We start from the raw sequence: 24,363 nt of genomic DNA on the forward strand, positions 1-24,363 counted from the left end.
TGGCTTTTTTGCAACTATCAAAGATTGATAACTATGCTAAATACATTTTTTGGTCATTACAATTGAAAGGCAAATGATGATTTGTAAAGAATGAAGGCAAGGGCTGGGGATGTGGCTCAAGCGGTAGCGCGCTCACCTGGCATGCGTGAAGCCCGGGTTTGATCCTCAGCACCACATACAAACAAAGATGTTGTGTCCGCCAAAAACTAAAAAATAAATATTAAAATTCTCAAATTCTCTCTCTCTCTCTCTGAAAAAAAAAGAGAGAGGGAGAGAATCAAGGCAAAGGGCTGGGGTTATTGCTCAGTGGTAGAGGGCTCACATTGCACATGTGAGGCACTAGGTTCAATTCTCAGCACCATAAAAATAAATAAATTAGTCAAGGGTATTGTGTCCATCTACAAAAATAAAAAATAAAATAATGAAGGTAAAACTTTCCTTAATGAATACTATATTAGGAAGTGGGGTTTGCCCAAGCATCATACATTTATATAACCAGGAATTAACCCACCTCCCATCTGTATATATTTGTATGTGTAGGCAGAGATATTCAGAACTGCTTGTTCTTTAACTGAGATCCAACCTAATCAAAATCTAGGTAATTTGGTTTATAGACATGGCCTTAAATGGCATATTAGGCATTTGCTCAAGTTTTAGATCTTTCTTGCTTTTGAATCTAACCTAACATTCAAAGCTTAGGTTTATGCTGAATAGCATATAGCAGAAACACATTTAGCTCTGTTTACTGCTGATTCTTGTTTCTAATAAAATTCTCTTTGAAAAGTAGAAAAGCCCAAGTTTCACGCTGTATTTCCTGGCTTTTAAATACTCGAGTTTGGAGATATATTTATTTATTTATTTGTGTGTGTGTGTGTTTATATATATGATAGCTGAATGCATTACAATTTTTATTACACATATAGAGCACCATTTTTCATATCTCTGGTTGTAAACAAAGTATATTCACATCAATTCGTGTCTTCATACATGTGCTTTGGAGAATAATGATCATCACATTCCACCATCATTTTGGAGATATATTTACATACACTCTAATATTTGTACTCTAATATAGTCTTTCACGTAGAGTACCTTATCCACTCCCATGTTTTCAAATGCTATCTATAGTCTAATGGATTATAAATCTATATTACTTGGCATAGTCTATTTTCTAAGCTCCAGACCTTGTACATTCTGTATCTCTTTTTGGATGCATGTAAGATACTTCAGACTTCATAGTTCCAAAACAGAAATGATCATACATCATCCTCCAACCATATTTATAATATTCCTAATCCTAGTTTGCTAGGAACACCATTTCTTTTCATTCGCTCTACACATATCATCAAGTCTTCTTGACTTTACTTTCTTTTTTTATTGATTTTTTTTTAGAGAGAGAGAGAGTTTTTTTAACATTTATTTTTCAGTTCTCGGCGGACACAACATCTTTGTTTGTATGTGGTGCTGAGGATCAAACCCGGGCCGCACGCATGCCAGGCGAGCGCGCTACCGCTTGAGCCACATCCCCAGCTCCGACTTTACTTTCTAACAATATCTTGAGTCTGTTCACTGCAGTCCATTTCTATTGTCTTCAACCTAATGCAGTTCATCACAGTTTTCTACCTCTCTACTGGCTTTCATTTCATGCACTTTTTCCCTTTTACATGGCAGCTAGAGTGATTTCTAAAACAAATGCTAGTATGGTCACAATGTTCCTCTGCTTAAAACACTTTTGACATATTATGACAAGGATAAACCTTGAAGACAGAACATGGCGGCAGGCGCGGAGAGATCAAGTCTCTGACCTCTTCAGCTGTGCGGGCATAGGGAGTCGTAAACAATCTAAATTCTGTTTGCTCAGGATCACTAGGCAATGCTGAGCTGACATGGATCTGGGGCGAATAGTCTGGGCCTCTCAGAACACACACTGAGCCCGGATCAGCTGAATTCAAGCTCCGTTTGCCTGCTTCCCGCAGACAAACAGCTGTGACTCAGCACTAATCCATCCGGCGGAAACAACTGGTCAGCCCTCCTGATCCTACAGAGGTAAATGCCTACCGAGCCTTCATAGGTAGTGGCCACAGATTTGAAACGGGGCTTGGGAGAGACAGTAAGGACCCACCCGTTGCATTGGTCACCCGGCAAAGGGAAACGAACTGTCGCCATTTGCAAGAGTTTCCACCATGGCAGAGAACTGACGTCATCAGACTGCGGCGGAGGAGATAACTTCATTGAAACCTGTGGCTACAGGTGTGTAATCCCCTAGGCTTCCCTCTCCACACATCGGGGAAACCTTAAGGGCCCCTCCCAGCTCTCCCATAAGGGCCCCCCTCCCAGCACTCCTGTGAGCGTGATAGCCAGACCGAGGGAATCAGACGTGGCTCGGGACCTGCGGTGCGGAACTCCCCGCTACCGCTCCCACCAGTGCTGACACCTGAGATCTCTTGCACCAGCTACCTGGGGCGTGGCTACCGGAGGGCAAGTAAAATTCGCTGAGGATTCTCAGTCCCAAGCTCTACAAACTTAGGGTCTAAGGGAATGGCAAACAGGGAGAGTGTGCCCAGTCGTTCATGAAATCAGAGCTCCCGGGAGCAACAGACCTGGCGTGTACTCAGTATTGTGGTGAGTGGCACCCGTGAGAGGGGCCTGGCTAGAGGAAAAGTGGGGAAGTGACTAGACACAAGAGGAGGCCCTAGGCACTCAGGATTGGAGACTCGCCCAGTCTGGGAGGAGGAGCTGCTGCACAGTGATTGGTTCCAGCGTATTGACAGGAGAAACTTGGCCTAGCGGACACAGAGCCACCTACTGGAAGAGAAGTTAATCAAACTCTAAGACTGCATTTATTAGTTTTTTTTTGTTTTTTGTTTTTTTCTCTTTTTTTCTTGATTTGGGTTTTTTCTTTCATGTTCATTTTTCTTTCTTGTTGTTTTTTAAATTTTTTTCTTCTAATTTTAATTTATATTTTTTTATTTTTTTTAAATTTTTTTTTTCTTTTTTTCTTTCCTATTTTTTTCTTCTTTTGTCTTTTCATTTCTTTTCAATTTTCTTATTCCCCCTTCCTTGAATTCTACCTGCTTACTCTCATTCTCTTTAGTGACTTCTTCCCTTCCCTTCTAATACCTTTCCTCCCAAGCATCAAATAAATTTATAGGAGTAAACAGTAACTCAGCAGTCAAACAAGAAGTAACATGAGCAGTTTGAAAAAGCAAGGAAGAAAAGGAGTACAAACAATGAAGGACAGCCTAAATATTCAGGAGGACCTAGAATCATCAGAAAAATGGTCATATAAAGAACTCAAGGAACACCTTAGACAGATGGAATGGAATCTTAAAGAGGATACGAGACAGCAAATTCAAGCAGTGAAAGAACACATTGAGAATGAATTACATAAACAGATAAAAGAAGAAGTTAAGCATATTTATCAGGAGATAGAGATTATAAAAAATAATCAAACAATAATTCTAGAAATGAAGGAAACAATGAACCAAATTAAAAACTCAATTGAGAGTATCACTAACAGAGTGGAGCAAGTAGAAGCCAGAACGTCAGATAATGAAGACAAAATATATCATCTTGAAAAGAGTCTAGCCAACTCAGAAAGGCTGGTAAAAAATCACAAGAAAAACATCCAAGAGTTATGGGATAATATAAAAAAACCAAACTTACGAGTCATCGGGATAGAAGAAGGTACAGAGATTCAAACCAAGGGAATGAGTAACCTGCTGAATGAAATAATTACAGAAAACTTTCCAGAAATAAAAAAGAAAACAGATATACAAATTGTAGATGCATACAGGACACCGAGCACACAAAATCACAGTAGACCAATGCCAAGACACATTGTTATGAAGATATCCAATATACAGAACAAAGAGAAAATATTAAAAGCTACAAGAGAAAGGAGGCAGATTACATTCAGGGGTAAACCAATAAGGTTAACCACGGATTTTTCATCCAGACGCTGAAAGCAAGAAGGTCATGGAACAATGTATTTCAAACACTGAAAGACAATGGATGCCAACCAAGAATTCTGTATCCAGCAAAATTAAGCTTCAGGTATGACAACGAAATAAAAATCTTTCCTGATAAACAAAAGTTAAAAGAATTTGCAGCCAGAGAACCAGCATTGCAAAGCAATAATGAAAAACAATAACCAAAACCATCAGTGGGAAGTGCCATGGTAAAGACAGAGGGCGAAGGGAAAGATAATCATGGAGAAACAAACTAAATTTTTTTAAAAAAAGGATAAATAATCAAACATGGCTCGAAGTACAAACCATATATCAATAGTAACTCTGAATGTTAATGGCTGAAACTCTCCAATAAAGCGACATAGGCTGGTATCATGGATTAAAAAAACAAATCCAACAATATGCTGCCTCCAGGAGTCACATCTGATTGGAAAAGATATACACAGGCTGAAGGTGAAAGGATGGGAAAAAATATACCACACACACGGTCCTCGTAAGCAAGCAGGGGTGGCCATCCTCATATCAAATAAAGTAGACTTCAAGACTAAGTTAATCAAAAGGGGTAAGGAAGGACATTATATACCATTAAAAGGAAACATTCACTAACAAGACATAACAATTATCAATATTTATGCACCAAATAATGGTGCCGCAACATTCATAAAACAAATTCTCAAGTTCAAGAATCAAATAGACCACAACACAATAATTATGAGTGACTTCAACACACCTCTCTCACCATTGGACAGATCCTCCAAACAAAAGTTGAATAAAGAAACCATAGAACTCAATACCACAATCAATAACCTAGACTTAACTGACATATATAGAATATATCAACCATCATCAAATGGATTTACTTTTTTCTCAGCAGCACATGGATCCTTCTCAAAAATAGACCATATATTATGCTATAGGGCAACCCTCAGTAAATATAAAGGGGTGGAGATAATACCATGCATTTTATCTGATCATAATGGAATGAAACTGGAAATCAATGATAAAAGAAGGAAGGAAAAATCATACATCACATGGAAAATAAACAATATGTTACTTAATGATCAATGGGTTACAGAAGACATAAAGGAGGAAATCAAAAAATTCTTAGAGATAAATGAAAATACAGACACAACATATCGGAATCTATGGGACACAATGAAAGCAGTTTTAAGAGGGAAATTCATCGCCCGGTGGTCATTCCTCAAAAAAAGAAAAAAAACAACAAATAAATGAGCTCACACTTCATCTCAAAGTCCTAGAAAAGAAAGAGCAAAACAACAGCAAATGTAGCAGAAGGCAAGAAATAATTAAAATCAGAGCGGAAATCAATGAAATTGAAACAAAAGCAACTATTGAAAAAATTAACAAAACTAAAAGTTGGTTCTTTGAAAAAATAAATAAGATTGACAGACCTTTAGCCATGCTAACGAAGAGAAGAAGAGAGAGAACTCAAATTACTAACATACGGGATGAAAAAGGTAATATCACAACAGATGCTACAGAAATACAGAAGACAATTAGAAATTATTTTGAAAACCTATATTCCAATAAAATAGAAGATAGTGAAGACATCGATAAATTTCTTAAGTCATATGATTTGCCCAGACTGAGTCAGGAGGATACACAGAATTTGAACAGACCAATATCAATGGATGAAATTGAAGAAGTAATCAAAAGACTACCAACCAAGAAAAGCCCAGGACCGGGAGGAGTTTTACAAAACCTTTAAAGAATTAATACCAATACTTTTCAAGTTATTTCAGGAAATAGAAAAAGAGGGAGCTCTTCCCAATTCATTCTATGAGGCCAACATCACCCTGATTCTGAAACCAGACAAAGACACCTCAAAGAAAGAAAACTACAGATCAATATCTCTAATGAACCTAGATGCAAAAATCCTCAATAAAATTCTGGCAAATCGAATACAAAAACACATCAAAAAAATTGTGCACCATGATCAAGTAGGATTCATCCCTGGGATGCAAAGATGGTTCAATATACAGAAATCAATAAATGTTATTCACCACATCAATAGACTTAAAGATAAGAACCATATGATCATCTCAATAGACGCAGAGAAAGCATCCATTTATGTTCAAAACATTAGAAAAACTAGGGATAACAGGAACTTACCTTGACATTGTAAAAGCTATCTATGTTAAGTCTCAGGCTAGCATCATTCTGAATGGAGAAAAGTTGAAGGCATTCCCTCTAAAATCTGGAACAAGACAGGGATGCCCTCTCTCACCACTTCTATTTAATGTAGTCCTTGAAATACTAGCCAGAGCAATTAGACAGACAAAAGAAATTAAAGGCATAAAAATAGGAAAAGAAGAACTTAAATTATCACTATTTGCGGTTGACATGATTCTATACCTAGAAGACCCAAAAGGGTCTACAAAGAAACTACTAGAACTAAAAAATGAATTCAGCAAAGTGGCAGGATATAAAATCAACACGCATAAATCAAAGGCATTTCTGTATATCAGTGACAAAACTTCTGAAACGGAAATGAGGAAAAACACTCCATTAACAATATCCTCAAAAAAAATAAAATACTTGGGAATCAACCTAACAAAAGAGGTGAAAGATTTATACAATGAAAACTACAGAACCCTAAAGAGAGAAATAGAAGAAGATCTTAGAAGATGGAAAAATATACCCTGTTCATGGATAGGCAGAACTAACATTATCAAAATGGCGATATTACCAAAAGTTCTCTATAGGTTTAATGCAATGCCAATCAAAATCCCAATGGCATTTCTTGTAGAAATAGATAAAGCAATCATGAAATTCATATGGAAAAATAAAAGACCCAGAATAGCAAAAGCAATTCTAAGCAGGAAGTGTGAATCAGGCGGTATAGCGATATCAGATTTTAAACTATATTACAGAGCAATAGTGACAAAAACAGCATGGTACTGGTACCAAAACAGGCGAGTGGACCAATGGTATAGAATAGAGGACACAGAGACTAATCCACAAAGTTACAACTATCTTATATTTGATAAAGGGGCTAAAAGCATGCAATGGAGGAAGGATAGCATCTTCAACAAATGGTGTTGGGAAAACTGGAAATCCATATGCAACAAAATGAAACTGAATCCCTTTCTCTTGCCATGCACAAAAGTTAACTCAAAATAGATCAAGGAGCTTGATATCAAATCAGAGACTCTGGGTCTGATAGAAGAAAAAGTTGGCTACGATCTACATATTGTGGGGTCGGGCTCCAAATTCCTTAATAGGACACCCATAGCACAAGAGTTAATAACAAGAATCAACAAATGGGACTTACTTAAACTAAAAAGTTTTTTCTCAGCAAGAGAAACAATAAGAGAGGTAAATAGGGAGCCTACATCCTGGGAACAAATTTTTACTCCTCACACTTCAGATAGAGCCCTAATATCCAGAGTATACAAAGAACTCAAAAAATTAGACAATAAGATAACAAATAACCCAAACAACAAATGGGCCAAGGACCTGAACAGACACTTCTCAGAGGAGGATATACAATCAATCAACAAGTACATGAAAAAATGCTCACTATCTCTAGCAGTCAGAGAAATGCAAATCAAAACCACCCTAAGATACCATCTCACTCCAGTAAGATTGGCAGCCATTATGAAGTCAAACAACAACTGCTGGCGAGGATGTGGGGAAAAGGGTACACTTGTACATTGCTGGTGGGATTGCAAATTGGTGCGGCCAATTTGGAAAGCAGTACGGAGATTCCTGGGAATGCTGGGAATGGAACCACCACTTGACCCTGCTATTGCCCTTCTCGGACTATTTCCTGAAGACCTTAAAAGAGCATGCTACAGGGATACTGCCACATCGATGTTCATAGCAGCACAATTCACAATAGCTAGACTGTGGAACCAACCCAGAAAATTAAAATTACCCTATTTTCTGCCCCAGAGGTAATCACTATTACCTATCTCAGTATATTTCCTCCCATTCCTTTGTGTGTGTGTATTTTTTCTTAAAGAAATCAAATTCTCAAGTGGAATAATATGAATACAGTCTTATTTCTTTTATGAGGTTATACTATTATTGCCTATAGTATATTTCTGAGTTTAAACTATTTCTGATAAATCTTTGCATCTTGAATTTTTTATTAGGATTAATAAAAGTAGATATACTATGTGAACATGAAGAAAAGAGAAAACAGATGAAAGGAGTACATATTTCACCATAATCTAATTATACATGAAAGACAACTTACTTTTTCTGTAACAACTTAATGTTTTCCAATTCCATTTCGCTTGAGTAGCAGAGACTCAAGATTTCTAAGAGCAGATACAAATCTCAGACCACAAAGTTAGGGATTCACTAAATAAAATTTTAATTTTTTTCATCATATATATATATATATACACCTTATATATATTCATCTTTTATATATATATATTCATCTTTATATGTATATTCGTTGTTGATAGACCTTTATTTTATTTATTTATATGCGGTGCTGAGAATTGAACCCAATGCTTCACATACAAGTGCACTACCACGGAGCCCCAGCCTCAGCCCCAAGAATTCATCTTGATATCTACTTTATTCTACTGAGGTAACTTACCTTGAGCCATGACTAAGTACAGTTAGCTTCTATAGTACCCAAGCATTAGGGAAGACACCTGGCCTTTGATACCAATTGTCTTTGCAAGCACACATTCTATTTTGTTCTTGGTCATTGGTCCACACTGCCTAGAATTCTTATTTCTGTTAGCATGTAACCATTAGGGTCAATGGCTTCTTTTCCAATTTCAGTGTCATCCATGGGGGAATGGGAATAATTTTGTTGCTTTTTTCAATACTATAACCATCAAATCTCTACAAATTCAGAAACTGTTCTGAGTGTAGATGAATATGATATGTCACTTCCATGAATATTCCATTACATGGCAAATATAGAGGCAGTTCTAATCCCACAAGCTCCTTAAAAAACAATTTTCACAGACCAATGGCAGAAGTAGTCAGAGATTTCAATCATGAGAAGTACTGAACCTGGCAGAGTGGACTTCGGCTGATAATTAGCAAAGAAATGGATCTCTCGGTCCAACAACTGCAAGAAAATTGGTCCTACAAACAAGCTATCAAAAATTAAATCAGGTCAGGCACAATGGCACCTGTCTGAAATTCCAGCAGCTTAGGAGGCTGAAGCAGGAATCGTGAGTTCAAAGCCAGCTTCAGCAACTTGGCAAGGCCCTAAGCAACTCAGCGAAACTCTGTCTCTAAAAAAATAAAAAATAAAAAAAAAATACACATATACACACACACACACACACACACACACACACACACACACACACACACAAGGGCTGGGGATGTGATAAGTGGTTACGCACTCCTGGGTTCCATCCCTGGCACCAAAAAACAAAACAAAAAAAAAATTGAATCAGGTCAAATTTTAAGAATACAATCAGACCACATTTTAAAAAATGTTCAAGTTTACTGGGTGTACAAAGAGCAGTTCAAAAGGAGGAAGTATTTTGATTCTCTTTATACTTGGCTTTTTTTTACATTAGCATTCCTTTTTTAAGGCAAGCAGAACAGTTTAAACTGATTTGTCTATAGCTGATTGGTTAACTTTTATTGAATCATGATGACAAAGACATTTTGTTTTATGACTAGAGCCTCCAGATAAAAGCCCAGCCTGACCTGGCCAACACCTTGATTTCAGACTTGTTATATGACCTGAAAATGGAACCAAGCCAAACCCACCCAGACTTCTCACCTACAGAATTGTGAGATAATATGTGTTGTCAGCAACTGAGTTTGTGGTACTTTGTTACACAGCAGTAGAAAAGTAATACAAAGGGATTGCATAAAGACATGATTACCAGATTAGCATCAGGGAGCCCAGCCAATATTGGCAGAGTCTTACTCAGACCAGCAGAATGGCCCAGTTGACTGGCATAATGAGCAATAATAAATGGTGGTTGTCTAATGCCACCAAGATTGAGACTGTTTGCTATGCAGTGGAAACTAATGGTTACATCTTTTGAAATGAGAGAAATATAGAGCCATTCCTCTTAAGTGAAAAGCCCTATCCTATTTACAAAGATAGTGAAGAATAGACCATGGTATCCAAATTTGAACTCAATACTCTGAATTGCCATTTATAAAGTAATCATTTATTAACACTATGGTAGGAGTTCTACATTCAGCACCTAATTTAAACCACACAACTCTAAAGTAGGCATTTCTAAGATTCAATGGTTCTATGCTATCTTGTCTCTTTTTCATTTTTCTTTCTGCACTGGAGATTGAATCCAGGGTCTCTACAAGTTAGGCAAGTGCTCGACCACTGAGCTACACTCTCAGCCCTTTTTATTTTTAATTAATTTTTTTTTTTTTATGAGGCTAGGTTGCCAGGCTGTCCTGAAACATGCAATCCTGTCTCAGTCTCCTGCATAACTGGGATTACAAGGTATGTGCCACAGTGCCTAGCTATATTTACAGTTTGTACAGTTAGGTAAATATATTGATTATATTAACCACTCCATTCTCAATTCATTTATAACATGGGTTTGATGATACTATTTAATTCACAAGATTATACAACTCTATAAACTGACTCTTATGTAAATATTAGAAATCATTACCAGCAGTCCAGGCTTCAGTTTTCACATACTGTTTGTCACTGAAATGCACTTACAGTGATATATCAGCACACAGCATTTCTATATCACACATGCTCTATCAACATGTACATCAATGCTTGTTCTCTGACAGGCAGCACGCACATGGGTCTGCCAGCCTCCCTGCTTGATCACAGTGTACCAATTAACCACTACAAGAAGCATGAATAGACTCTAATTCACAGGTTAATGATAAACTCTGCTTTGGGAATTGGGGAAATAAAGCTAATATTTCCAGAGCTTCTATTTGGGGCACCATATTAGAGGACTCAGATGATTATGAGGAATTTATTTCAACTGGGGCTGGAGCATGAGTCATTTCAGAATTATCTCATGTAATTCTATGTATCCATGGTTGAGAATTACTGACACAGAAAACTCCATTAATTCTTGCAAAAATCATAGTAAAGAAATGGATGCCCACAGAAGTGAACTTCCCCAAGGTTACACATCCTGTAAAGCTAAGTTGTTTCCCGCCCCGCCCCCCACCGCACCAAAATGGCACACTTCTCAAGCAGAGGAGACAATCTCAACAAATCAAGAGAGATACTAAATCTGAAGGTAAGACTGAAGATTTCAACTTCATAATCAAATAACTTTTGTTGACTGTTATCCTCCATGACTCTTTGGGGTCATCTCATTTTCATGGTAATCATGCTCCATTTTACCTTATGTTTGTATTTTACATTTATCATGGCCTCCCTGTACATTTCCTAGTTTTCAAATCTGATGACTGGCAAGGAGATCATAGTAAGAGCCCTGGTTTTGGACTCAGACCCACCTTTGTTGGTTTGCATGTACTTGGTTGTGTGGCCTAGACACACATGTTTTGAATTTCATTTTTATAAACAAAAAACGGGAAAGTTGTACTTTGGTAAGGTTTAGAAATATTACATCCAAAAAACCAGTTATTTGTAATACCCACCAACAGAAATAGAGTGTGGTCTCTCTTAAACACATGGAAAGTAGTAAGTCGATTAAGATCCGAGTTCGATTCCTTTTTGAACTCAAATGCCCTTACATTTTGGGGAAAGAATAAAAAAAATAAGTAGTCATGGAACCCAGCTGAGGTTGGCTTTTCTGTCCTTCAAAACATTTTCCAGAAAGTTATTTACACATGATACTCTAGCCAAGGCAAAGGAAACCATTATAATTATATAATATAATCTTACATTTAACCCACCTCGCCTGATGTCCTTGCCCTAAGACAGGGGCCCCCAATACAAGCTCCGCCTCTATTTGGGGGAGTGGCAGATTTCTTTTTATAGTAGGTTGGCTCAACAAGGGGAGGGTGAATCAGAGCGGCTCCGCCCACTCCGCCCGAGCCGGACGCTGCGCGCTCCCAGTTCTCCCTCCCTGCGGAACCTGCGGGGAGGTGGGCTGGCGGTGGAGGCAGAGTCCCACCTCCTGTCCCTTTAAGGAGGAGGGCCCAGCGTGACCCAGAGTGCCGGCGTGGCCCCCACCGGCTGGCGACCTCAGCCCAGAGCAGCTGCAGCCCCATCGCGGCCGCCCCTCGGTTAGCAGTGTCCGCGCCAGAGCCAGGCAGCGAGTCGCCACCATGGTGAAAATCGTAACTGTTAAGACCCAGGCGTACCCGGACCAAAAGCCCGGCACGAGCGGGCTGCGGAAGCGGGTGAAGGTGTTCCAGAGCAATGCCAACTACGCGGAGAATTTCATCCAGAGTATCATCTCCACGGTGGAACCGGGGCAGCGGCAGGAGGCCACCCTGGTGGTAGGCGGGGACGGCAGGTTCTACATGAAGGACGCCATCCAGCTCATCGTCCGCATCGCCGCCGCCAACGGGGTAAGGGGCGCGGCTGCTCCTCGGGACGTGCGCCCGGGGTGCGTGCGCGACGCGGGGCCCCGGCCTGCCCAGCTCCCGGCCGGGCCACTTCCGTGCGCGAGCGCCCAAGTCTCCACCCTCGCGGCCTCTGCGCGGGCTTTTCTCGCCTCGAGGCCCCACGGAGGTCGCCGGGCGGGACGTGAGGAAGTGGCCACCGGGACACGCGGAGCTGCCTGTCCGACTCCTTGGGGCGGGGAGGTGGGGGAACGGAGAGCCGGCCTTGACCTTGGGAGGCCTGACCCTCCCGGCTGCCCCTCCCTCCTCCTGCTTCACTGAAGGTAGTCAATTTCCTGCGGCTCCCGAGGCCTCTGACATTTACATTAACCTTTGCTGCCTCGGGAGATACTGTTACAGCACAGAGCGCAGTGGCCTCAGCGAGGAAAGGTTAGACAGCCGTCGTCTTGCTGTGAACCCCTTCGCCTCGGCACGGTTGCTGGCTATTCTCAGCAGGGACTGGCGCCTCCTGCTGGCTCAGAGCCTGGCGCTTTGGGACTGGGGTGGCAAAAGCACCCATCCCCCTGGGGCGTCCGGCCAGCGGGTCTCAGCAGGCAGGTGCCAAGCCCTTCCTACCCATCCCCTAGTTTGCGTTGTGCCTGCCTGCTGGAGCGCAGGGTTTGGAAAAGGCTAGTCTCTGCCGGGCAGTGCTCTGGATGTGTTCCACCAAGGGGCCTGGAGCTGAATATTGATTGAAACAGAAACAACATGCCCTAGGGCGCTCTTATGCAAGCAGTCCTGGCAAGCCAGGAAATTAACGCAACACCTTGGTTCTGCCCCTCAGCTAAGGAACGTTAACTGACTTAATTGGGCAGTTCCACTTGGAGAGGTAAAACTTTAAAAGTGATTTTTCGATAAATCTGATGAATGAAAATGGATTTGTAAAACAGATGAATTGGGGTTGGTTGTCCACTCAGTTTTATAAAACACTTGAAGAAGTTCTTGTAAGGAGCAAATTTTCCTTCTCTATAAAAAGATTTGCTGTATACCCAACTCTTCTGGAACCCTATTATCTTTAATAATATTTTAGTCATTTTAGTGATAGTCTATCATTAACATATTGTGAGCATTTTTTGCCAAATTACCAGGGTTAACACTTCACTTGCGGTGCCTCATTTATACCATCCTGTAGCCCTGTAAGGTAGATGCTATTTTATGGTACCTTCAAGTCACTATGAGAACTTAGAAGTTTAGGCAGGTTAAATATTTGAGGAGAACTGAGCTGGGGTATATAACTTATTGGCAGAACACTTGCCTAATATGTGGATTTAGTCCCCAGGACCAAAAATATTATAACTTACAAGAATGATTTACAAAAATTATAATGGCAGCCGTGAGAATCCAATACAAACTGCAAATCCCAAGAACTTGAGCAGTTTCTGGGAATGAAGGCATTGTTGAATCTGAAGTTATATTTTCTAGTCTTCAGAGCCTCAAATGGGCCCTAACTACACCTTCCTCCCTGGGTTAAACATTTATAAGCATTCATGTGGGAAGTTTGGATTTGTTTTCTCTATGCTTTTGAATTTTCAAACCATTACAGATTGAAGAATAAACAATAGATGTATACCAGTGGATCCCTTCATCTCCCTGTGCACCACCTGTACCAAATTTGCACTTCATTCATTCAGGAGATATTGAGACTTAGTATAGAGAAACCGGTAGAATGAAAAGATGATTCAGGCACAAGTCCTTAAGGAACTTAGAGCATAATGGGAGTTTTAGGGTTCAAATGGAAATTGGTCCACTTGGAAATAGGTGAGGTGGAAAGGAATGAATTAGTTAAGACTACAAAAATGTTTTTAAAACTTTATCGCCCTTTACCTACTGCCCTGTTACTCTTCTTTTAATCAACCTTTGAAAAAGTTCTGAGTATTCACCATCTCTGATTCTTTAAATGTCTCTGATTCTTGACTCCCATTCATTAGCCATCTCTCTGCGGCCTGGCTTCAGCCTCCTCTACCTCTTCACTAAAAGTGCTCATGCCAGAACCAATGGCTCTCTGGTTGCTAAACCCAATAGGCCTCATCCTGACCTTTCTCTTGCCTTTGGCCCAACTGACTTTGCATTCTTAGTGATCTTACTCCCTTGCCTTGACCACTCTCCTACTTCTACCTGAATATTTTGTAAGTTCCTTCAGGGACTGCTTTTCCTATTTATCCCCTGGCTATTCACTAGGTTTTAGGCCTCAGCTTGCTGCTCTTTGATTTTACTCATGATCCTACATGTCAGGGATTTAATTTGCTACTTTTTTCTCCTTGTTTTCTTTTGCTATGGCTCTCCTGGGCCTAACTACTTTTTCCCCATATCTCTAGCACAGATGAATCAGATTCCAGTGAACAATCTGTTCATATGTCATGGACACCCACAGGAGAATAAACTTCCTTAAGAAAGAGTCTGTGTTTCCATCTATAAGTTGGTATCCTTGGGGGATTGGTTTCAGGACTCCATGTAGATACCAAATTCTGTAAATGCTTAAGTCCCTTGTATAAAGTGGGATAGTACTGGGTACACAAATTAATCCAGCCATTTGGAAGGCTGAGGCAGAAATATCACGACTTCTAAGTTAGCCTGGGCAATTTAGCAAGACCCTGTCTCTAAAGAGTTGTTGGGGGGTACTATTTACATATAACCTACACAATTTTTTTTTTTTTGTGTGTGTGTGTGTGTGTGTGGTGCTAGGGATAGAACTCAGGGTGTCATACATGTTAGATGAGTACCACTGAGTCACACCCCCAACCCACACACATCCTCTTACATAAATCATCCCTAGATTAATTAAAATATATAATGTAAATGCTATGTAAATAGTTTTTACTCTATTTTTATTTGTATTCTATTTTTTTCCTAAATATTTGCAGTCTGTATTTGGTTGAATCTGAATTTGGAAGCCTGGTATACAGAAAGCCTACTATGTCTACAATACCTTAGACAATAGAACATCTTATGAATTCATATTCATTTGCCCTTGATTGTGAGTGTCCTATGTATTCCAGCATTTAACTTAAAGACAGCATATAGTTGGTGACCAATAAACTTATTCTTATCAAACATTTATTATGTGCTTACTTTGTATCAGACATTGTACTTGACATAAAAAATGTCCTTGACCTCAGAAAGACATAGTCTAGAAGGGCAGATGGATAAGAACACACACAGCATCATAGTGTGTTAGCTGCTGTGATGGAGGTAAGTGCCAGGTATTGAAGAGGTAAGAGCAGAGACAGCTATTGGTGGGAGGGGAAGATGAAGTGAGGAAGACATCTAGAAAGGAGACAGTTAAATTGAGTCTTAAAGGATGCGCTGGAATTGGATACTCCGGGCAGGAGGTGAATGTGCCAGAGGAGAAGAACACTGGGCAGAATGAACAGGCAGAACAGGAGTGGGGGACTGTTCTGTTGGACAGGTTATTTAATTTCTGATCCTTCTTCATCTGTAAAAGGTGATATGATAATATATGCCCAGAGAGGCTGTTGTGAGGATTAGATGAAATATAAAAGTAACTGGCAGCCCCTTTTCAACACGAACTATTGGAATGACATTTGTATGATCAGTGTTCTGCTGCTATTAGAAGGATAAGTTAATCCAACCTGATGCAAATATTACCCACCTCCCCTCCATACATTAGTGGCATTGCTTGCCACCTGCCTGCAATTTTTTATTAGCCCTAACTAATGTGGAGGAATTCCACGTAGAACCAGCAGAGTACAAGTGACAGAAACTTAATTGGATTAGTCCAAGTGAGGAAGGAATTTATGGGGCCATGTCACCGAAAGTGCAAGAGATGCTCAGTGTAGACTCTTTGGTTGAACTATTTCTGGTATCTAAGAACCACTCTGGGCCTGGGGAGTTCAAATTTACAAGTAGATGAACATGTGGATATTTCTTTTTTTTTTTTTTTTTTAAAGAGAGAGTGAGAGAGGAGAGAGAGAGAGAGAGAGAGAGAGAGAGAATTTTTAATATTTATTTTTTAGTTCTCGGCGGACACAACATCTTTGTTGGTATGTGGTGCTGAGGATCGAACCCGGGCCGCACGCATGCCAGGTGAGCGCGCTACCGCTTGAGCCACATCCCCAGCCCCACATGTGGATATTTCAAAGGATAATTTATCACCATTCTAAGCAAAGTAAAATAGATACTTTGAAAGTAAGTGGGGTTGTCATCAATTCACAGGGGCTCTTTGCCCTGGACTCCTTTGCTACCTCTTCAGAAAATTTAAGTGTATAAAACAAAAAAACAAAGGATCCTAAAGGAAACAAAAATTATACTGAAATAGAAGTATTAAAATATTTTTGAAAACCAAATTTGTAATTGTTTAAATTATACTATTTTATTGTGTGCATGTGTGACTATATTATAATAAAATACACTGTTATTTACAATTATAATGTGCCAATAAAAAAGGGGAAAAATAAATCTGAATAAAGACCCCCAAATTTGTGATATATAACAAGATAAGTATGTGCTTCTTTTTTGCTATATTAAATACAAAAATCTACAGAAGGTCTAATACTACCTTATTTCAGAGCAGTGATGATTGTACATGGTATTTAGAAATATGTGCAGTTTTTTCATACATTGAGATCATTTATAATGTGGTATGAAAATATGTGTGATTTCTACTGATGATAAAGTCCCAGGGAGCAATACTAGTAGTTGTAGTAGTGGAGAAATAATAATAATAAAGTTTGCTTCCTGCATTATAATGGAAGGAAATGCTAAATTTTAGTTAGAGGTTAGTGAAAACAAAAACATTTTGTTTTGCCATTTACATTCCAGGACCCCATTGAATTCTACCCATTCTGGCAAGTGGGGCAGGTGTTGTCTAAGCATCCTGAGTTAAGAATCCAGCACTAAGCAAAAGATCCCCTTTTTGCAACAGGTGCCACCGGCACTAAAATGGACCTCAAGTACTTGATAACAGCAATTCAGGGTCTCATGTTCTCAGACCAAACTAGTGGAGTTTTGAGAAGTTCACCTTACAGTGGAAGAACCGGAAAGGAGAGGGCTAGAAAATCCCCTGTCTCCCATTTGAGATGAATCCCTCTTCTGAACTTTCACAGACCCAGTTGCAAGCACTGGTGAAAGATCCTGTGTCTGGGTACAGTCACAACATTTCCTGAGAAGGACAGGAAAAAATACTGAGCAGAAGAGGGAAATCTTGGGGACTCTTAGGTAATTGGTGCTAGGTAGAGGAGACACATTACTCCTTTTAAAATCTGATATCCTTGGATAGGGATGACCTGGAAGAGAAGCATCTTTGGGTCTTTTTAATATGCTGTAACTCCCATGTTTTAAAAAGTTGATTTTTTAATTATGATAATTTTTTAAATGATTGTTCTTTCTGATTTTGAATCAGCATAAACACCAGGATGAATAAGATATTTGGCTGTTTCATCTAGGAGTCTACAGTCCTTGCAGGAAGATGAGACACAGGGAATACATTTGCACAGAAAGTGCAGAATTCCAAAGTGCTAAGGTCAGAGAAGGGAGAGAACATTCTGGACTGGGGAAAGAAGAGGTGGAACTTGAACTGCCTTAAGGAGTGGTAGTGTGCAAAGAGAAGAGGCAGGCCACCTTTTGAGGAGAGGGGAACAGTAAGAAGTAAGGAAGAGGGAAGAGGCAGGGCTAGTGTTCAGAGACAGGCATTTAGTCACAGTCTTTTTTACATAAAGTCCTTAAATCAAATTGGGAGCTTTTCTTTCTTGATTGTACTAATCTTTTAAATAAAATTTTCATTCTTTTAAAAAAATTTTTAGTTGTAGTTGGACATAATACCTTAATTTTTATTTATTTATATTTTTATGTGGTGCTGAGGATCGAACCCAGTGCCTCACATCTTCGAGGCAAACATTCTACCATTGAGCCACAACCCCAGCCCTTGGTTGTACTAATTTTTTTGCTAAATTTTTCCCCTGTCTTAATCAAATCTAATACCCATAGAGGATCAAAGACTAAAAAGAAAACCATTCTCTCTTTTCAAACTAAAGCTTTTTTTTTTTTTTGGTAAAATTAAATAAGGAAGAGAGAGAGATTGAAAGAGAGATTCATTTGGTAAATATTTATTGAGTACCTACTACATGTGTACTAGGTAGGACACAATCGGTGAATTGAAGAGTATCTTCTTTCATGGAGCTGTGAGGCTATAGTTGAGGGAGACAGAAGATAAATATATGTGTCAGATAAAGAGAAATGATCTGAAGAAAAATAAAGCCTGGTAAAAGGAGAGAACATTTTGGGGTGCAGTGTTCTCTTCAGTGTGATCATAGGAAAAGCCTCTCTGGTGAACCTCATGAGACCAGAGACCTGAGTGAAGTGAAGCCGGAGCCAGGCACATATCTGTGAAAGACATCCAGGCAGAGGGAGAGTTAATAGAGGATAAGCACATTTACTCATTTAATGTTGTAAAGCTATGCTCCAAGAAGATAAATATAGTATAATTTTTCATTATATGAAGGGTCCTAATATATTATAATTTTTCATTATATGAGGTCTTACATATAGTATAAGTATTATTGTATTAATACTTATATCTTAGGATAGTAGACATAACCATCTTTGATCAAATATTTAATAATAAATTCTTCTGTCTTGGACTCAAAAGGTAGGAAAAATTTTTCATCTACCTCTTAGGTTAAATATTTGGGGGACTATAAGTTAAACTTATAAGAAATGGGTTAGTAACAAAAATATATTGGTGGAGTTTCACAGAAATATGTGACTGGAGGCAGTTACATTTTGTGTCTTATATACCATCTTATTTAGAGGAAGGGAGAAGGCAGAGGGTACTTGGTGTATAGCGTGACTTTGAGGAAAATCAAATGGGCCCTTAAGAGAGTACGTGGGAGATAAGATAGTTTTGTGACAGTGTACTGTCTTAAGTACTAAGAGTTAATCTTCCCTGATTGTGAATCTCCAGGAAAGGGGATTTATGACAATTGAGTTCTTTGGGGATGCCCTGTTTATAAAATAGATGAGAGAGTTTAGTAAGAAGCCATTCTTAGGTGTGTTCAACTCAAAATAATTTTTTTTCTTTTGTCACAGTGGCATAATGTGGGCCCCTTGAAATTTCAGAAGAATGTTTAGGAGAATGATTTGGGTTAGCTACACGGTGTTATTCTTTACCCTACTACTGGGAATCGAACCTAGGGCCTTGTACATGCCAGTCAAGCTGTCTACCTCTGAACTCCATCCCCAGCACTACCTTCTAAGAAAGCAAAGCAGAAAAGTCTGAACTAGTCCATCTATTCTCCCTTAAGGTCCTATGAAGTCCCCGTAGATATACCCAGTAATTCTGTTGACTTTGAAGCTGTGCTCACAGTTGGGATCCACCTTTTAAAAATGGCTGCGAAGTGAGTAAAGTCAGTTATTAGGAGTTCAGTACAGGCTTCATTTGGGAGGATCTGGAGAGACTTCTCATCTGGTATCATCTAGGGGAAAATTGGGTAGCCCTATGGGATGGTTTAGAATGGTAAGAAGGATATGCCCTTTCTTGGGCTATACAAACAGATATAAGCTGGGTTATTTTGTTTTTGTTTTTGTTTTTTCGAGGTGGTATTTGCTCGCTTTGGTTTGCTTTAATTTCAATAAGTAAGTCTGTCTTCTCATTGCTTCTCCCAGTCACCCCAGAGTCCTGAGGCATAAAGACAGCCCTGAAGCAACCCTACAGGGACTGCCAGTTAAATCACACCAAACCAAATTTTAACCATGGGTCAGAAACACTGTTTTCCTTTTTTTTTTTTTTTTCATATTGGAAACATTTTCCTTCCATTCTCCTCTTCATGGGTGCTATGATTTGAGTATGGCTTAGATGTGTTCCCTGGAGGTTCATGGATTGGAAGCTTGGTACCTAGTGCAATAATATTAAGAAGTCATGGAATGTTTAAGAGGTGGGATTTAGTGGGAGTTCAAAGTCTGGCTGCTTCTCGTCCTCTGGCTTGCAGTCTTGTGATCTTCCCCCTTGTGTGTATTGCCACCATGATGCAATCTGCCGTGATTGGTGCTGCTAGGGGAGGCCCTCTCCAGATCGTTCATCATGCTGTTTGAACCTTCAACCTTCAAAGCTGTGAGCTAAATAAAATAAATATATTTTCTTTATACTGTACCCAGCTTCAGGTGTTGCATTAAAGCAGCAGAAAATGGATTAACACAATCAGTATCTCAAAGTCTGAAAAGATGAAATGTAATAGATGAAATGTGGTTGACTTGTCCAGCCTGTTAGTGGAGTTGGAACTGGGTCTTTGGTCTTCTGATATTTCATCCAGTTGATCTTTTCCATAAATAAGTATATCTCAAAGCAAGTATTTCTGGGAATTGTTATAATATCCCAGTTAAAGTCTGTGGAAACTAGACTGGGCAATGTTAATTACCACTTTCAGAGTTTTTAATGATTAGTGAGCCCTTTGAGTTTGCAAGAGGACCCCAAATGGAATGATTTGGGGAACTACTACCAATCTGTACTGTGTTGGGTTGATATGACCTTACAGGAATCTTTCCAGAACTAAGTTTGCTTTCTTCTTTTAAAAATGGTGTTAATGGCATGCAAGGAGGGTGAGGTCTGTTTTCCTGTAGATATATACTACACAGCTATTTTGGCAGCTAATGGCATGAATTTGTTTTTGGCCACTCTGTGTGTGATTGATTCAGCACAAGGTGTATTTTCCTGTTAGGTCACCAAGTGGTAGAGTTGTGGGATAAGTAACAGCAGTCCTGATCAAATATTTGGCCCCTGCACTGTACTCCAGCCTGTCACAAGCACGTCTGTTGTTCAGGAATGAACTAAATTGACTGCTATGTGGTTTGAGTCCAGTGGACTCAGACAGCATGATGGGGTAGCCATTTGGGGGCCAAACCAATCAATGTGGGGATCACATTGGATAGTTCAACTCTACTGTCCTGGGATAGAGTGGAAAAGCCAGGCCTAGTCCTCACCACTTGAGACTTAAGGTTGAAAGGTTCATGTTTGAGCGTTGGTGGGTCACAGACAACAAACCAACAATAGCTGGAGTCTAGCAGTGCTGTTTGGGGTAAGGCAGGCTAAGAGAGAAAAGAGGTGCAGCTTATGTAGGTAAGGAGCAGGGAAGTGCCCACTCAACCCAGACCTGAAGGGAAGGAGAGGAGTATATTCCAGAAAGAAACAGAGGCAAGAGAGCTTGATATGTCCGAGAGGTGCCACACCCCCCAACTTTCTATTTTTGTTTCATAATTTATAAAAATCAAGTGCATCTAAAAATATACTTCATGTTTGATGTTTTACAAGATACTCCTGCATGCATTGCTTCATTTCCTCTCTATTGCAGACCTTTCAGGTGTCCCACTAGGAGTGGTCGAGAATGCAGACAAGCTGGTGAAGGGTTAAGCAGGGAAGGATCAGTTGGAGTGGAGTGGGGTTCTTGCCCCTTGGGTCAAAGCCACTTTTATCAACATTGGAATGAATTAAAACCAGCTTATGAAACCATAGTGTAAAAGAAGAGGCAAAATCCACATCAAGGCACAATCGTTTTTCCTCCTTTGATGGTTTCCATTAAAAAATGAGAACTGAGCCAGTGGACTACAATCCTAGGACCAGCTGGCCTCTTTGGGATCAACGGTAATAAATCACTGCCCACCTGCCAGCTCTTACAGGGAAGTCATGTTTGCCATGGGTTGGGTTCTAGAGTTGGAGGTGAAGATGATACTCTAGGATAATCAAGATCACCCTTAAAAATCCCTTACACAAATATCATGTAGAAGAATAGGTACAACACAATGTGTGCATCTGTAGATTCCAAAATGGCATTTAGCACAGCGAGCTGCTCAGACCTCCAGAGTCCTGTGCGATCTAGGACTGAGCAAGGCAAGAAGTTTTTCAGTGGAAAGGTGGTAGAATTGCCCGTGCTATTTAAATTTCACTCTTTTCCTCTTTGTCTCCCTGTCAGTTACATATGATTAAGTTGGTGCAAGAGCAATACTTGTCTGATGCAACCACATTGCAAATTCCTGCTACTACTCAGTTGTACATATTGGAAACATCTCAATTGTAGTTCAACAAATATGACTCGGAACGTGATGCCCTTGTGACTTTCTACCTGGATTATATTTGAAATCTCAGCTAGATTTCTCTCTCAAAGCTTGTCCTCCCTTTGTAACTCAGCTTGTTCTTCAGCTCTGGAAGATGACACTTTGAGGTGCCTCCCAAAGTGAATTCAGCATACACCATGTAGCCTATATTTTAAGTCAAATACTTTGTACAATTATATAGGTCGAACGGTTGTAATAGAGACTCAAAACAACTATCAAATAGCCAGAAGTCCTCCTCTCTCGTGGAATCGTGTGTTGTATGCAGGCTGGGACAAGTGTGATTGCTCTGTGGTGTTGGGAGCCTATCTCCTCCTTGAAGGGATTGCACTTGCCCACCTAGTTGCTGATGGCTCCCTAGCACCACATCTGTGTTTCAGCCAGTGGGCATGGGACAAAGATGGGGATGTTTGTCAGCTTTCTATTACCATAACAAATACCTGAGGTTGATAAACAGAAGAAAGATTTATTTTGACTCACTGCTTTGGAGGTTTCAGTTGATGACCAGTTGGCCCCATTGCCTTGGGCCTGAAGTAGCCATGATGAGAGTGTGTGGTACAGGAGGCCCACCCACCTCACCGCCAAGCACAAAAGCAGCTCCCACCAGGCCCCACCTCTTAAAGGTTCCACAACCTCCCAGTAGCACTGTGGGCTGGGGGACCAAGCCTTTAACACATGGGCCTTTGGGGGACACCTATTCAAATAATAGCAATGGGGCAAAGTGCCTCTGTCCTTCAAATCTGGAAATTAATCATCTGACTCCTGCTGACAATTCATGGGATAGATCTGACAGGTAAGCCACAGTTACCTACAAGAAGGACTGAAAAAAGTAGATTTTAATATTGGAAGTCATGTGACTAGCTAAAAATGGGTAGTTCTGTTACTTTAAAAAAAAGGAGGGAAACTCTAAATCCCTGCCCTGGTCAGTTGTCCCTTTGGCCATGCAGATCAGTATGCCTACTACCCACCGGCCACCACAAACACATCACCCCTCCAGAGAGGAGGCGTCCCACATTCCTTCTGGTCTCTTAGTTCAGTGTCTGTGAGCCCCAGGTGCTGTGCATACTTCTCTCCATCTGGGCCACATGTGGCTCCTGGTGGTTCAAAGGCCAATAAATTTAAAGGCAAATTATCAGCTCCATCCTCCCCACTGTCTGTCTGTCTCTCTCTACATAACACGCACAGGCACAGATCTGGTTCTGTGCAGTTATATATAGTCATACAGTAGCAACCGGCCACGGAGGTCACATTGTGCTGGAGGGCAGTGCAGACTTCCAGCCCTGGTAATGGGTGGGTCCAGAGGGGGCCCTGGTTCTGCCTCAGGAAGGAACTCTACATGTCTGTCCTCTCTTCACCTAGTAATGGACCTTGGAGAGGAGGCGCCAAAAGCCCCTTTGGGGGTTGCATGGTGTTTGCAACCTGCTTCCTGTTGATGGGAATGGGGGACTCGGGTAGGACTGGCCCTTCCTGTTCAGTTAGTTCCCTCACAAACTCATCAGGCTTCTGGCCTAGTGTGATGAGCCCCGTGTACTGGGAACCACAGTAAAGGTTCTCAGCTACACAGAGTTTCCAAGCCTGAAAACTGACTGACTTATTGGCCTCTGCCTTGGTTCGTTATTGCTGATGGCCACTTGGGACAACAGGAAAGGACAGTGGGGGAGAGGGTGGTATTCATCATCCTGTATTTGCTGGTGGACTAGTTCCACTGTCTGACAGGGAATCCTGACACAGACTTGACACAACCTCTTCTGCCTAGTAGGCTGCTTCACAGAGCTGCTTAAGTTTGGGAACACAACAGCTGTCATCTCGACTCTGCAGGGTCACCAAGTACTGGACTAAGGCGACATCGCTTGCA

At 40.4% G+C, this 24,363-nt stretch overlaps 1 protein-coding gene across 1 annotated transcript in view; it reads left to right on the forward strand.

The window, feature by feature from the left end:
* Nucleotides 1–11,922: 11,922 nt before the first annotated feature.
* Nucleotides 11,923–24,363, forward strand: part of Pgm1 (phosphoglucomutase 1) — a 60,397-nt gene continuing 47,956 nt past the window's right edge. Inside the window, exon 1 of the mRNA XM_005337716.5 lies at nucleotides 11,923–12,419. Within this exon, the coding sequence (XP_005337773.1) occupies nucleotides 12,174–12,419 (246 nt within the window). The 5' untranslated portion in view covers nucleotides 11,923–12,173. The remainder of the gene's footprint in view (nucleotides 12,420–24,363) is intronic.

Source organism: Ictidomys tridecemlineatus, chromosome 11, assembly GCF_052094955.1.
Source record: "Ictidomys tridecemlineatus isolate mIctTri1 chromosome 11, mIctTri1.hap1, whole genome shotgun sequence".
NCBI lineage: Eukaryota > Metazoa > Chordata > Mammalia > Rodentia > Sciuridae > Ictidomys > Ictidomys tridecemlineatus.